This window comes from Nerophis lumbriciformis, linkage group LG26 (genome assembly GCF_033978685.3).
Source record: "Nerophis lumbriciformis linkage group LG26, RoL_Nlum_v2.1, whole genome shotgun sequence".
Lineage (NCBI taxonomy): Eukaryota > Metazoa > Chordata > Actinopteri > Syngnathiformes > Syngnathidae > Nerophis > Nerophis lumbriciformis.
Window position 1 is genome coordinate 40025844 of NC_084573.2, and position 15547 is coordinate 40041390.

General features: G+C 41.6%; 1 protein-coding gene across 1 annotated transcript in view; it reads left to right on the forward strand.

The window, feature by feature from the left end:
- The window catches only part of setd3 (SET domain containing 3, actin histidine methyltransferase), a 54203-nt gene extending 40350 nt beyond the window's left edge, over nt 1-13853 (forward strand). The window contains exons 10-13 of the mRNA XM_061986701.1: nt 2509-2675; nt 8032-8117; nt 13245-13402; nt 13471-13853. Coding sequence (XP_061842685.1) covers nt 2509-2675; nt 8032-8117; nt 13245-13402; nt 13471-13719 — 660 coding nt within the window. The 3' untranslated portion in view covers nt 13720-13853. The remainder of the gene's footprint in view (nt 1-2508; nt 2676-8031; nt 8118-13244; nt 13403-13470) is intronic.
- The last annotated feature ends 1694 nt before the right edge of the window (nt 13854-15547 follow it).

Sequence of the window (15547 nt, forward strand, 5' to 3'; positions counted from 1 at the left end):
GCGGCTCTGCCTACGCGGGCATACACACGAAAGTCCCCTTAGTGCCCTCACAAACGATCTGAAATCCCTAATTTTAATAACCATATTGCTACAATAATATTTAAAAAAGTAAAAACCATTTTACCTTGTCGTCTGTTCATGTGGAGCTTCTGGAGCAGGGAGCAGGTCAGATTTGAGGGGAGGGGGAAGACAAGACTGTGTGTTTGCGTTTGTGTTTCCACGCTACTTTTTGAGACTCACATTGAGACTCATATAGTTAGCATCGTCTACAGTGGTGGTCAAAAGTGTACATACACTTGTAAAGAACATCATGTCATGGCTGTCTTGACTTTACAATCATTTCTACAACTCTTATATTTTGTGATGTAGTGATTGGAGCACATACTTGTTGCTCACAAAAAACATTCATGAAGTTTGCTTCTTTTATGAATTTATTATGGGTCTACTGAAAATGTGAGGGTGAAAAGTATACATACAGCAATGTTAATATTTGCTTACATGTCCCTTGGCAAGTTTACCTGCAATAAGGCGCTTTTGGTAGCCATCCACAAGCTTCTGCTTGAATTTTTGACAACAAAATTGGTGCAGTTCAGCTAAATGTGTTGCTTTTCTGACATGGACTTGTTTCTTTAGCAAAGCTAGGACTATTACTAAAGACTCCATTCACCTGGGAGACCACAGGTTCCACATGTTATCCTCGGGCAGGTTGCTACTGATCAATCAGATCACGTACAGTGGGGCAAAAAAGGATTTAGTCAGCCACCAATTGTGCAAGTTCTCCCACTTAAAATGATGACAGAGGTCTGTAATTGTCATCATAGGTACACTTCAACTGTGAGAGACAGAATGTGAAAAAAAATCCAGGAATTCACATTGTAGGAATTTTAAAGAATTTATTTGTAAATTATGGTGGAAAATAAGTATTTGGTCACTTCGAACAAGGAAGATCTCTGGCTCTCACAGACCTGTAACTTCTTCTTTAAGAAGCTCTTCTGTCTTCCACTCGTTACCTGTATTAATGGCACCTGTTTGAACTGGTTATCTGTATAAAAGACACCTGTCCACAGCCTCAAACAGTCAGACTCCAAACTCCACTATGGCCAAGACCAAAGAGCTGTCAAAGGACACCAGGAAAAGAATTGTAGACCTGCACCAGACTGTGAAGAGTGAATCTACAATAGGCAAGCAGCTTGGTGTGAAAAAATCAACTGTGGGAGCAATTATCAGAAAATGGAAGACATACAAGACCACTGATAATCTCCCTCGATCTGGGGCTCCACGCAAGATCTCATCCCGTGGGGTCAAAATGATCATGAGAACGGTGAGCAAAAATCCGGGGGGACCTGGTGAATGACCAGCAGAGAGCTGGGACCAAAGTAACAAAGGTTACCATCAGTAACACACTACGCCGACAGGGAATCAAATCCTGCAGTGCCAGACGTGTCCCCCTGCTTAAGCCAGTGCATGTCCAGGCCCCTCTGAAGTTTGCCAGAGAGCACATGGATGATTGGGAGAATGTCATGTGGTCAGATGAAACCAAAATAGAACTTTTTGGTATAAACTCAACTCGTCGTGTTTGGAGGAAGAAGAATACTGAGTTGCATCCCAAGAACACCATACCTACTGTGAAGCATGGGGGTGGAAACATCATGCTTTGGGGCTGTTTTTCTGCTAAGGGGACAGGCCGACTGATCCATGTTAAGGAAACAATGAATGGGGGTCATGTATCATGAGATTTTGAGCCAAAACCTCCTTCCATCAGTGAGAGCTTTGAAGATGAAACGTGGCTGGGTCTTCCAGCATGACTATGATCCCAAACACACCGCCCGGGCAACAAAGGAGTGGCTCCCTAAGAAGCATTTGAAAGTCCTGGAGTGGCCTAGCCAGTCTCCAGACCTCAACCCCATAGAAAATCTGTGGAGGGAATTGAAAGTCTGTGTTGCTCGGCGACAGCCCCAAAACATCACTGCTCTCGAGAAGATCTGCATGGAGGAATGGGCCAAAATACCAGCTACTGTGTGTGCAAACCTGGTAAATACCTATAGTAATCGTTTGACCTCTGTTATTGCCAACAAAGGTTATATTACAAGGTATTGAGTTGAATTTTTGTTATTGACCAAATACTTATTTTCCACCATAATTTACAAATAAATTCTTTAAAATTCCTACAATGTGAATTCCTGGATTTTTTTTTCACAATCTGTCTCTCACAGTTGAAGTGTACCTATGATGAAAATTACAGACCTCTGTCATCATTTTAAGTGGGAGAACTTGCACAATTGGTGGCTGACTAAATACTTATTTGCCCCACTGTACATCCAGACTCAAGAACATTTTAATCACCTTGTGGAGTTGCACCACTGATGTTGTTGTTTGTAAAACAGACAATGACACTAAAGGTTTCTATTCAATATTGGATCTAACCATCCTAGTCTGAACCTTTGACAAGTTATTTTCCTTTGTTTGGATACAGTCGTGAAGTCTGATACTGGTGTTCTGTCCCTGTAGATTTACATCTTTTATGGCACGAGATCCAATGCCGAATTTGTGGTCCATAACGGCTTCTTCTTCCAAGACAACGTCCATGACCGGGTGAAGATCAAGCTGGGCATCAGTAAAAGTGAGCGGCTCTACGCCATGAAAGCAGAGATGCTGGCACGTGCTGGTCTACCAGTGTAGGTGGAACTTCTTTGTGTCTCTTATTAAACTTATGTTCTACCCAGTTCTGATTCAGGTCCTGTATAAGAATGTTCTACTACTGTCAAGTTTACAATTACATTTCAGCTGACCCATACCTATAACTCAGTGTTCATGTTCACTGACTACATGAAACAGCACGCTTTGGCCAAATCTAACTACCAAACAAAAAGTTCATACATGAATAATGTTGCATTTTGACATTATGGTAAGCTTTGTGGAAGCATCTGACTTTTTTTTATATGTCATTATTTGATCTTTGTTCCTGAAAAAAAATGGCATACGTTTTTTTTAATCAGGCCACTATTATACAGTCATGGCCAAACATATTTTCACCCCTGCATTTCTCCCAGAAAAATGTTGAAATGACAAATGCTTTGGTATTCACATGTTTATTTATTTTGTTTGCATTGGAACAACACACACAAAAAGGAGCCAAATCTGATGTTAAAATGCACTGGACAAAATGATTGGCACCCTCAACTTAATATTTGGTAGCACACCCTTTGGAAAAAAGAAGTGAAATCAGTGACTTCCTGTAAGCATCGATGAGTTTCTTGCACCTTGCTACTGGAATTTTGGACAACTCTTCTTTTGCAAACTGCTTCAGGTCTCTCAGATTTGAAGGGTGCCTTCTGCCAACTGCTGTTTTTAGATCTCTCCACACATTTTCTATAGCAGGGGTCCTCAAGTACAAATCTTGAAGGTCCACAAATGTTTTTTTTTAAACAGGCTGGGTCCGTTTATTATCGGTCAAGCTTATATAGTAGCAGGAGGTAAGTAGTTTAACATTTTCTTAAAATTAACAAAAATAAAATAAATGTCCAATAAAATACATGAAATATTTTCTTTGAAACAAAAATAAATAAGAACTTTGAAAAAATGTGTCCTCTGCATTTGACCCATCCCTTGATCACACCCTGGGAGGTGAGGGGAGCAGTGGGCAGCAGCGGCGCTGCGCCCGGGAATCATTTTTGGTGATTTAACCCCCAATTCCAAGCCTTGATGCTGAGTGCCAAGCAGGGAAGAATGCTGGTATGAGCTTTTAAACATAACCCGTTAACTGCTGCCAATCAAATGGTGAATAAGATACTCTTTAGGGTTCATATGTTTGTAAATCTGACTATGATGAAGTCAGTGTCTCACCAGCCATCAACCTCACCGCACGTTACTGCTCTGTTGCTATTTGTTGTTGTCATAGATTTAACAAAAATCTTGCTTGATGTTTCATATGACTTTTTCAGCCTCGTGATTTCTTTTTTCTTAGCTCTGAATCATGAGGAAATGTCTCTTCAAATTCGCGGTGCTCTTTCAGATAGTGACGTTTCAGATTTTCACTTTTCACCAGAGCACCAGTACTGTTGCATATTAGACACATTGGTCTGGTACTTGCAGTAGGTAGGATGAAAACATATTGCTCTGTCCATTCTTCCTTGAAACGTCGGTTTTCCCTGTCCACCTTTCTTTTACCAGCCTGAGCCAACTTGGAGCATGCCATTGTGATTTGATTCACATTCAGTGACTGACGAGTGAACAGTTAGCGAAGTAGCGATACGAGACAACTGTGTGCCTGCAGCGAAAGGTTCCATGCACTGTGCACTGCACATGTGTATGACCCAGGTGGTAACAGCCTATCAGCGCGTCGTTGTGATCGAGAGGACAACCCGTACCCCGGAATTAGCCAATCAGAGTGGCGTTCTCTCGCTCTCTCTCTCTCTCTCTCTCTCTCTCTCTCTCTCTCAGAGAGAGAGAGAGAGGGACGGAGTGAGTGAGACACGAGAAGTGTAAACGAAACGTGGAGATATTTGACTAAAAACAACGAAGAACGTTGACTTGCGCTAGCGATAACTCACAGATGAATACAATTATTATATTTTTTTATAATAATTATAATTATAATAATTTAAAAAAAATAATAAAAAAAAACTTTTTTTTTATTTTTATTTTTTACTATAATTCGTGCTGGGTCCGGACGGACACGTCGCTGGGTCCGGACATGGACCGCGGTCCGCCTGTTGAGGATCCCTGTTCTATAGGATTTAGATCTGGACTCATTGATGGCCACTTCACAACTCTCCAGCCATTTGTCTTAGGGCATTTATGGGTGCTTTTTGAAGTATGCTTTGTCTTAAGCCATTTATGGGTGCTTTTTGAAGTATGCTTTGTTCTGCTGGAAGACCCATGACCTCTGACTGAGACCCAGCCCCAAAATTCTTTGGTAGTCCTCAGATTTCATGATGCCATGCACAATGTCGAGGCATCCGGTACCAGAAGCAGCAAAGCAACCCCAAAACATCAGTGAACCTCCACCATGTTTGACTGTAGGGATGGTGTTCATTTTTTTTGAAAGTGGGGTTGTTATGTCATCCCATTGGGTTGAGTTTTTTTCTTGCCCTGATGTGGGATCTGAGCCGAGGATGTCGTTGTGGCTTGTGCAGCCCTTTGAGACACTTGTGATTTAGAGCTATATAAGTAAACATTGATTGATTGATTGTGTTGTTCAATGCAAACAAAAGAAACAAACATGTGAATACCAAAGCATTTGTAATTGTAGCAATTTTCTGGGAGGAGTGGTGCATTATCTGACAGAAATGCAGGGGTGCCAATATTTTTGGCCATGACTAAGTGCTGGCAATAAATCCAGTGGAATACAGCATGTTTCAGAAACATTTGTACTGATAAAATAAGCCATCAACTGATGTTGTCCATTTTGCTACTGCTTTCCAAAATCCCTTATTTCTTGACTATTATACCAACTTTGAAGGAGATCTCAAATCACAGTGCAGCCGTACATCATCTCAGGAGATGATACCATTGGAAATAAAACTTAAATATAACTTGACTGCACGTTTTGCACTATGCAGGCTTTTGTAGGCATATACAGTATTGGTGTGACGATACACGTAGTTGATGAGGCGATACACGATATGAGGTTCACAGGAACGAGATGATATTTTGACATAACTTTAAAGAAAATTGCAGTGACAAAATATGTGATTTGAAAAAACTACTTTTTTATTTAACTGAATCACATTTTTTTTAATATGCTAAAAAAGGTAAATAGTAGCAACTAGAGATGCGCGGATAGGCAATTATTTCATCCGCAACCGCATCACAAAAGTCGTCAACCATCCGCCATCCACCCGAACTAGCATTTAATCAAAACCGCACCCGCCCGCCATCCGCCACCCGCCCGTTGTTATATATCTAATATAGACGATGCAAGGCATTAGTGAGGTTATAAAGCTTTTGCCTGTTAAAGAAAGGAGACTGATCCAATGCAGCAGAGACATTCAATGCGTGCCACGCTGTCACGGCCCAGACGCACACCAGTGGGCAATCATCTGGGAGCCGCGCTGAGCGCACCTCCAAGCGCGCTCGCGCCACTCAAACTGCTGCAGGCAGCTGCGTTCTAGTTTTAACATCCTGTGGCACTCTTCTGGGATCACGGCGGACGAAACTGCTCATGCTCAGGGTGTTTGTGGAGATTTGGGGTTTTGCACAAATGTGATGCACCATGTTAGATGTCCCGGTTTTGTGACTGTCGTAGACATAAACAGCGTCGCAGCTCTTGCAAATCACGTAGCCAGCATTACTATCATCCTGATTTACAACCTCATAAAAACGAGTCCACGCTGAACTTTTCTGGCCTTTTTTTCTCCCTGGTCTTTAGTATTCCCTTTTTTAGTTTGTCGCGTACCACGTTTGCTGCCGGCGTTGCCATCTCTTTTTTTTTTTTCTTCTTCTGTTGTGGCATATGCTGCAGGTGCCTGCTCGTTTTTCGTATGTGGGTAACAACATTTAACTATGTACCGTATTTTCCGCACCATAAGCCGCCCTGGGTTATAAGCCGCGCCTTCAATGAACGGCATATTTCAAAACTTTGTCCACCTATAAGCCGCCCCGTGTTGTAAGCCGCATCTAACTGCGCTAAAGGAATGTCAAAAAACCAGTCAGATAGGTCAGTCAAACTTTAATAATATATTAAAAACCAGCGTGATGTGGGCGCGCATGGAGTCGTATATCAACATGGACGGAGCTGCGTGAAAAAAGCCACCCGGCCTCTTCGCGTAAACTTACCTTAACCACTCGCTCATCTTTTCTTCATCCATCCATCCCTTCGAGTTAGCTTTTATGATGACGCCGGCTGGAAAGGTCTCTTTTGGCAAGGTCTTCCTTTTGAATATCACCATGGGTGGAAGTTTCTGGCCATTAGCATGGCAAGCTAGAACCACAGTGAAGGATGACTTCTCATTCCCTGTGGTGCGAATATTCACCGTACGTGCTCCCGTTGTATCCACAGTGCGGTTCACAGGAATATCAAAAGTCAGTGGAACCTCGTCCATGTTGATAATGTTCTCTGGCCGGATCTTTTTTTCAGCTATCTTGTTTTTACAATATGCACGGAAAGTAGCCAGCTTTTCTTGAAAGTCTTTAGGCAGTTGCTGTGAAATAGTAGTCCGTGTGCGGATGGAGAGATTGCGTCTTTTCATGAACCGGAAACCTGTCGCTTAGTAGGAGCCATTTTGTGGTCTTTACAGATGTAAACACACAAAGGAAATGAAACGTAATATCCGCGCGCTTCTTCTTCTTCTATGGGGGCGGGTGGTTGCTTACAGTAGAAGAAGAAGCGCTTCCTGTTCTATGGGGGCGGGTGCTTACCTTGGCGGTTGCTTGCGTAGAAGAAGAAGCACTTCCTCTTCTACGGGGAAAAAAGATGGCGGCTGTTTACCGTAGTTGCGAGACCGAAACTTTATGAAAATGAATCTTAATATTAATCCATATATAAAGCGCACCGGGTTATAAGGCGCACTGTCAGCTTTTGAGTAAATTTGTGGTTTGTAGGTGCGGCTAATAGTGCGGAAAATACGGTATACTGAATACTTGACCACCAAGTCTAACACAGAAGTGCCTCCAGGTCACATGGGTGCAACTAGGACTCTAAATCTTTGGGCACCACTTGATTCAATTCCATTCTTGGTGGTACTGATTCGATTCAGAATCTATTCTCGATTCTCAGTTCAAAATCTAAGCATTTTTAATAACACTGGGTGCCGGTTCTATGATTAACTACAAAACAAAAAATAAACTCTGAACATTTTTTATATTACTTGAAAGAAAACAGTTTTTGTTAAATAAAATTCTACCCAAGCATTGAATAAAGTCAAATACAAATAAGGCAACACTACAAGTATTTCTCTTTTCTAGAGTAAAAGCAAGTTTGAAATGTGACGTTACAATGCTTCATATAAATGATTGTAATAACCGTGTCTGTCCTTCCAAAACATGAATTTAATGACATTGATTTGAAATGTTTTCTTTTGTACTTTGCAGGTCTCATGTATTTGCTCTGCACGCCAATGAATTCCCAGTTTCACCCCAGCTACTAGCTTTTTTAAGAGTCTTCTGCATGACCGAGGGTAAGATTTAGTCTAAATACAACTTGTTTTAGTTCCTCCTCAGTTTCATTTACTGACGCGTCTCTTTTTGTTGTTTTGTTCAATTCAAAATGTGGATATTTGTAAAAACTTATATGCGCAATGAATTTGATGGGAAATCGCCAACGTGCCCACACAGATTTACCAGGCAGGAAGGAGAGGGAGGGATGAAAGTGAATTGTCAACCACAGTTCTTGGTGATGGTGCTTGTTTAACAGCATCTCCACAATGCTCAACATGCATACAGGCACTCCCCTATAAAGACATGCACCTGGGGATAGGCCCCTCCCACCTCCAAAGACATGCACCTGGGGATAGGCCCCTCCCACCTCCAAAGACATGCACCTGGGGATAGGCCCCTCCCACCTCCAAAGACATGCACCTGGGGATAAGTTGATTGGCAACACTAAATGGTCCCTAGTGTGTGAATGTGAGTGTGAATGTTGTCTGTCTATCTGTGTTGGCCCTGTGATGAGGTGGTGACTTGTCCAGGGTGTACACCGCCTTCTGCCCGAGCCTATTTATACACATGTACAAATACAGTATATACATGTGTATGTAAATACATGTATATATAGATGTATATACATGTATTTATTTATACATACATGTGTGTGTGTATATATACATGTATGTGTGTGTGTGTGTGTGTGTGTGCGTGTGTATATATGTGTGTGTGTACATATATATATATATATATATATATATATATATATATATATATGTATATGTATATGTATATGTATATATATATATATATATATGTATATGTATATATATATATATATATGTATATATGTATGTGTGGGGAAAAAATCACAAGACTATTTCATCTCTACAGGCCTGTTTCATGAGGGGGGGTACCCTCAATCATCAGGAGATTTTAGTGGGAGCATTCGCATACCATGGTTTATATAGGGCACAGAGTGGGTGGGTACAGGCTGGCCTAGGGGCATGGTGATTGGCTCATGTGTTACCTAGGAGGTGTTTCCGTCTATGGCGGCATGTTGTTACAATTTCGCTGCGCTTGTTGAGGGATGACAGGTCTGGACGGTAAATAATAAACAGTTTCTCTTTCAAGCATAGGTTGCATCTTTTATTACCACTATTGTAAGGTGTGCTGGATGCAAGAATTTGCCATGTTATTGAATATTCAACATTATTGTCTTTGAGGTCCCAAATGTGTTTGCTGAGTTCTGTGGTATTTCGCAGGTTTTTGTTCCTGAAAGAAGCCTTGTGATTGTTCCATCTGGTTTTGAACTCTCCCTCGGTTAATCCTACATATGTGTCGGATGTGTTAATGTCCTTGCGTGTTTCCTTAGATTGGTAGACAACTGATGTTTGTAAGCACCCCCCGTTGAGAGGGCAATCAGGTTTCTTTCGGCAGTTACAGCCTTTGTTGGTTTTGGAGTCGCTCTGTCCGGGGGCCGACGGCTCATTTGCAATTGTTTTGTTGTGGTTTGAGATAATTTGTCGTATATTGTTCATACAGCTGTAGCTCAATTTAATGTTGTTCTTGTTGAATACCACGCCCCTACGCCAGCCTGTACCCACCCACTCTGTGCCCTATACAAACCATGGTATGTGAATGCTCCCATTAAAATCTCCTGATGATTGAGGGAACCCCCTCATGAAACAGGCCTGTAGAGATGAAATAGTCTTGTGATTTTTTTTCCCACACATACATATATTGCGCTCTACTACGGTATCGAGCACTATTTTTTGGATAACCTTATTAAGACATATATATATATGTATATGTATATGTATATATATATATATATATATGTATTTGTATATATATATATATGTATATGTATTATTTTTTACACCCAGTTTGCTTGTTTTTTTTAATTTGATCGATTATCGCTTTCCGCTGGTGTTTTGTTTTGTTTATATTTGCCGTGAATTATTTCCACCCCCGTTTATCGCGTTTTTATTGGTCGTAAATTTTGATTCGCCAAAAGTTTTATCAATGACAAACACTGCCTCAGGAGCTGTCAAAAGACAGACTTGATGGTAATCACTAAGGTGAGTGTAAAGTCAACCTTTTTAACTTCATCCTGTGCCATGGCTCCAGTAAATGACTTGTTGTAGTCTTTGTGAGTCCATGGAAACTTCACTTATGGAGGATGAAGACAGGCTAGCTGTTAGCTTCAAGCTAACCAGCACCCGACCAGACTCCTCCACCCCAAAAACATATTTTGTAAGTCAACAAATATGTGCCTTTTGAAGTGTTAATGTACGAGGAGTGTTCAAAAGGAGTCTCTTGGAGAAGTGGCTGACAAGTTAGCAAGTGACAGATGCTGACTGTGCGTTATGATAAACACTCATCCATAGACTTCTCAGATGTCATTTTCTTTTATCATCTATAGCAGGGGAGTCAAAAGTGTGGCCATCTTAGTCATGTCCGTTGTGTCCTTGAGCAAGATACTTCACCCTTGCTCCTGAGATATATATACTGTAGGGATGTCCCGATCCGATATTTGGATCGGATCGGCTGCCGATATTTGCCAAAAATTGCGTATCGGCAAGGCATGGGAAAATGCCGATCCAGATCCAGTTTAAAAAAAAAACTCCGGTCCCTGTTTTCCAAAGCACCTATTTAAATAATACATTCCACTTTTCTGCTGCTCCCTGATTTCCGTTCCGCATTTTCCAGCACACCTTCAACACATCCACAATTCTCACGCAGTTGCTTTTAGCTGCTGGCATTACACGACAGGCTCTTCTCACTCTTTCCTGTGTCTCCCTCTCACAGACAGCGAGCGCACCTTCTTACACACGTCACATACTGTCACGACATACGTCACACACGTATACGTCCTCCCCGAGCAGAGAGGTAGCAGCATGGCTAACGTTAGCTGTGATGCTAGCGCAGCCGTGTGACCAACGTTCCCTCTAAGGTGCCCGCTTGTGCAATTGCAAACTGCTCAAGCGTCCACTGCGCATAGCAATTATATGCCACGCACAAAATCACATAAAAAAATAAGCGCATAACAATTTTCGACACACGGACACGACAGAGAAAACAGTTTTCGTCATCATTGTTCAAATATTGTGGCGTCTGTCGAGACGCTTATCTCCATTCGGTGCCACACGTCCACACCATCAAAATGCTGAGGCAAAAATGTCCACATCAACACCGTATGAAAAAATTAGTGATTTTTTTAGTTGTGATTTCCTTCTCTGCATGAAAGTTTAAAAGTAGCATATATTAATGCAGTATGAAGAAGAATGTTTTAATGTAGACATGCAAGCCTTGAAAGAAAATGTTGAAAATCAAGACTACCGTATTTTCCGCACCATAAGGCGCCCTGGGTTATAAGCCGCGCCTTCAATGAACGGCATATTTCAAAACTTTGTCCACCTATAAGCCGCCCCGTGTTGTAAGCCGCATCTAACTGCGCTAAAGGAATGTCAAAAAAACAGTCAAATAGGTCAGTCAAACTTTAATAATATATTAAAACCAGCGTGATGTGGGCGCGCATGGAGTCGTATATCAACATGGACGGAGCTGCGTAAAAAAAGCCACCCGGCCTCTTCGCGTAAACTTAAACTTACCTTAACCACTCGCTCATCTTTTCTTCATCCATCCCTTCGAGTTAGCTTTTATGATGACGCCGGCTGGAAAGGTCTCTTTTGGCAAGGTCTTCCTTTTGAATATCACCATGGGTGGAAGTTTCTGGCCATTAGCATGGCAAGCTAGAACCACAGTGAAGGATGACTTCTCATTCCCTGTGGTGCGAATATTCACCGTACGTGCTCCCGTTGTATCCACAGTGCGGTTCACAGGAATATCAGTTGCTGTGAAATAGTAATCCGTGTGCGGATGGAGAGATTGCGTCTTTTCATGAACCGGATCCCGGTCGCTTAGGAGGAGCCATTTTGTGGTCTTTACAGATGTAAACAGGAAATGAAACGTACGGTAATATCCGCGCGCTTTTTCTTCTTCTACGCGGGCGGGTGGTTGCTTACAGTAGAAGAAGAAGCGCTTCCTGTTCTATGGGGGCGGGTGCTTACCTTGGCGGTTGCTTGCGTAGAAGAAGAAGCGCTTCCTGTTCTACCGGGAAAAAAGATGGCGGCTGTTTACCGTAGTTGCGAGATCGAAACTTTATGAAAATGAATCGTAATATTAATCCATATATAAAGCGCACCGGGTTATAAGGCGCACTGTCAGCTTTTGAGAAAATTTGTGGTTTTTAGGTGCGCCTTATAGTGCGGAAAATACGGTACATTTCCTGCAAATGGGTGCATTTCTACCCTATATTTTAACTTTAGATTTATTCTCATATCAAACTCTTTTGGCTGTCTTTTTGACACTTACATCCGGCGCCCCCCTCCACACCCTGGATTATAAATAATGTAAATAATTCAATGTGATGATCTTGTGTGATGACTGTATTATGATGATAGTATATATCTGATAGTATATATCTGTATCATGAATCAATTTAAGTGGACCCTGACTTAAACAAGTTGGAAAAACTTATTGGGGTGTTACCATTTAGTGGTCAATTGTACGGAATATGTACTTCACTGTGCAACCTACTAATAAAAGTCTCAATCAATCAATCAATCAAAACACATAGAATCATCATACTGCTGTGATTATATGCATCAAGTGTTCATTCAAGGCTAAGGCAAAATATCCAGATATATATCGTGTATCGCAATATGGCCTTAAAATATCGCAATATTAAAAAAAGGCCATATCGCCCAGCCCTAGTTTCAATGATGCCATTTCTGTTTGTCATGTACAATTTTGTCTATTTTGTGTTTATCCTTGAATAAACAGGTCAGTTTCTTGTTACCAACCATTGTGTATTATTCAAACTCCCCTAATTCAGCTGGCTAGTTGTTATCAAGAGTACTAAAACCCTTTTCAACATGATTCTGACAACTAAGTAGGCTAAATAACTTTAAACTTTAATACATGCTCGGATAGGCCAGTATCGGTCAGTATCGGTATCGGTCAGTATCGGATCGGAAATGCAAAAACAATATCGGTATCGGATCGGAAGTGCAAAAACCTGGATCGGGACATCCCTAATATACTGTATATATTATATTATCCCTAATAATGTGTCTGTTTTTGTGTAATTGCAGAGGAACTGAAAGATTACCTTGTTGGAGAGTCTGTCAATAAGGTCTTCCAGTTGGGCAACAGTGACTATCCAGTCAGCTGGGACAATGAAATCAAGTTGTGGACTTTTCTGGAGACCAGATTCACTCTCCTGCTCAAGAACTATAAGACTTCCACCAAGGTGAAGCGTTCTTGCTGAGAGTATGAATGCAACACTTTAGATGACATTAGTACATCTATCTCTTCCAGGAGGACAGTGTCATGCTGGAGGAAGCCGGTCTATCTCCTCATGCTCGTGCAGCTGTCCAGCTGCGCCTGGCCGAGAAGCAGATCCTGCTGAAATCACTGGCCAGCGGACAAGCCAGACTTGCAGACTTGGTCAAGAACAAGGCCGAGGGCCAACCTTTGCCTCGCTCTGACAATGGTGACATTACCAATACTAACGCTGATGTAAAGCTTCCAATGTTGCCAGACAAGGTGGAGAAGGTTGAGCAGTAGAAGCAGGCTGACTGGGAATGGAGGTAAGACGACAGTACGTAGAAGGTGTGCAGGAGTACATCACTAATCAACACATATTTGAAATAAGATCAAAAATGGATGTTTCTATTTCCTATTAAAAATGTAAGTATTTATTGAAGTGTCCTTATTGCTATTTAATAATCCTATATTTCATTTATTATTGACCACCAAAACAAAAACTGCTGCAATATGGTTGTGTGCTTAAATTAGGCATGCCAACAATTACCGTATTTTACGGACTATAAGTCGCAGTTTTTTCACAGTTTGGCCGGGGGTGCGACTTATACTCAGGAGCGACTTACAGGTAAAAGCCAGTAAATTAGAATATTTTGAAAAACTTGATTTATTTCAGTAATTGCATTCAAAAGGTGTAACTTGTACATTATATTTATTCATTGCACACAGACTGATGCATTCAAATGTTTATTTCATTTAATGTTGATGATTTGAAGTGGCAACAAATGAAAATCCAAAATTCCGTGTGTCACAAAATTAGAATATTACTTAAGGCTAATACTAAAAAGGGATTTTTAGAAATGTTGGCCAACTGAAAAGTATGAAAATGAAAAATATGAGCATGTACAATACTCAATACTTGGTTGGAGCTCCTTTTGCTTCAATTACTGCGTTAATGCGGTGTGGCATGGAGTCGATGAGTTTCTGGCACTGCTCAGGTGTTATGAGAGCCCAGGTTGCTCTGATAGTGGCCTTCAACTCTTCTGCGTTTTTGGGTCTGGCATTCTGCATCTTCCTTTTCACAATACCCCACAGATTTTCTATGGGGCTAAGGTCAGGGGAGTTGGCGGGCCAATTTAGAACAGAAATACCATGGTCCGTAAACCAGGCACGGGTAGATTTTGCGCTGTGTGCAGGCGCCAAGTCCTGTTGGAACTTGAAATCTCCATCTCCATAGAGCAGGTCAGCAGCAGGAAGCATGAAGTGCTCTAAAACTTGCTGGTAGACGGCTGCGTTGACCCTGGATCTCAGGAAACAGAGTGGACCGACACCAGCAGATGACATGGCACCCCAAACCATCACTGATGGTGGAAACTTTACACTAGACTTCAGGCAACGTGGATCCTGTGCCTCTCCTGTCTTCCTCCAGACTCTGGGACCTCGATTTCCAAAGGAAATGCAAAATTTGCATGGTTGGGTGATGGTTTGGGGTGCCATGTCATCTGCTGGTGTCGGTCCACTCTGTTTCCTGAGATCCAGGGTCAACGCAGCCGTCTACCAGCAAGGTGTGGGCCGCGTGTCTGAGACTCTTGGTTTATACATAGCACAAAGCAAGAAAAAAAACTTTGTATGCAGTGTTATTTCATTTTAAATTTCAAAATAATTTTGTGGCTCCCATTGTTTTCTTTAATTTGTGAAACTGGTCAAAATGGCTCTTTGACTGGTAAAGGTTGCCGACCCCTGGACTAGACGTATAAGATTTCATGGGATTTAGCGATTAGGAGTGACAGATTGTATAGCATGTTCTATATGTTATAGTTATTTGAATGACTCTTACCATAATATGTTACGTTAACATACCAGTTGCTTATTTATGCCTCATATAACGTACACTTATTCAGCCTGTTGTTCACTATTCTTCATTTATTAGGGCCCGCATGGCCCATTGCATAAGGACTCCCACAGGGAGTCCTTATGCAATGGGACATAAGGACCTATTGAATTTGTAAGGTTTTATTCTTTCTTTCTTATTCTTCCGCCGCCTCTTTGAGCACTAATTTGACCCACTTAACATGCTTCAAAACTCACCATATTTGACCCACACATCAGGACTTGCGAAAATTGCCTTTTA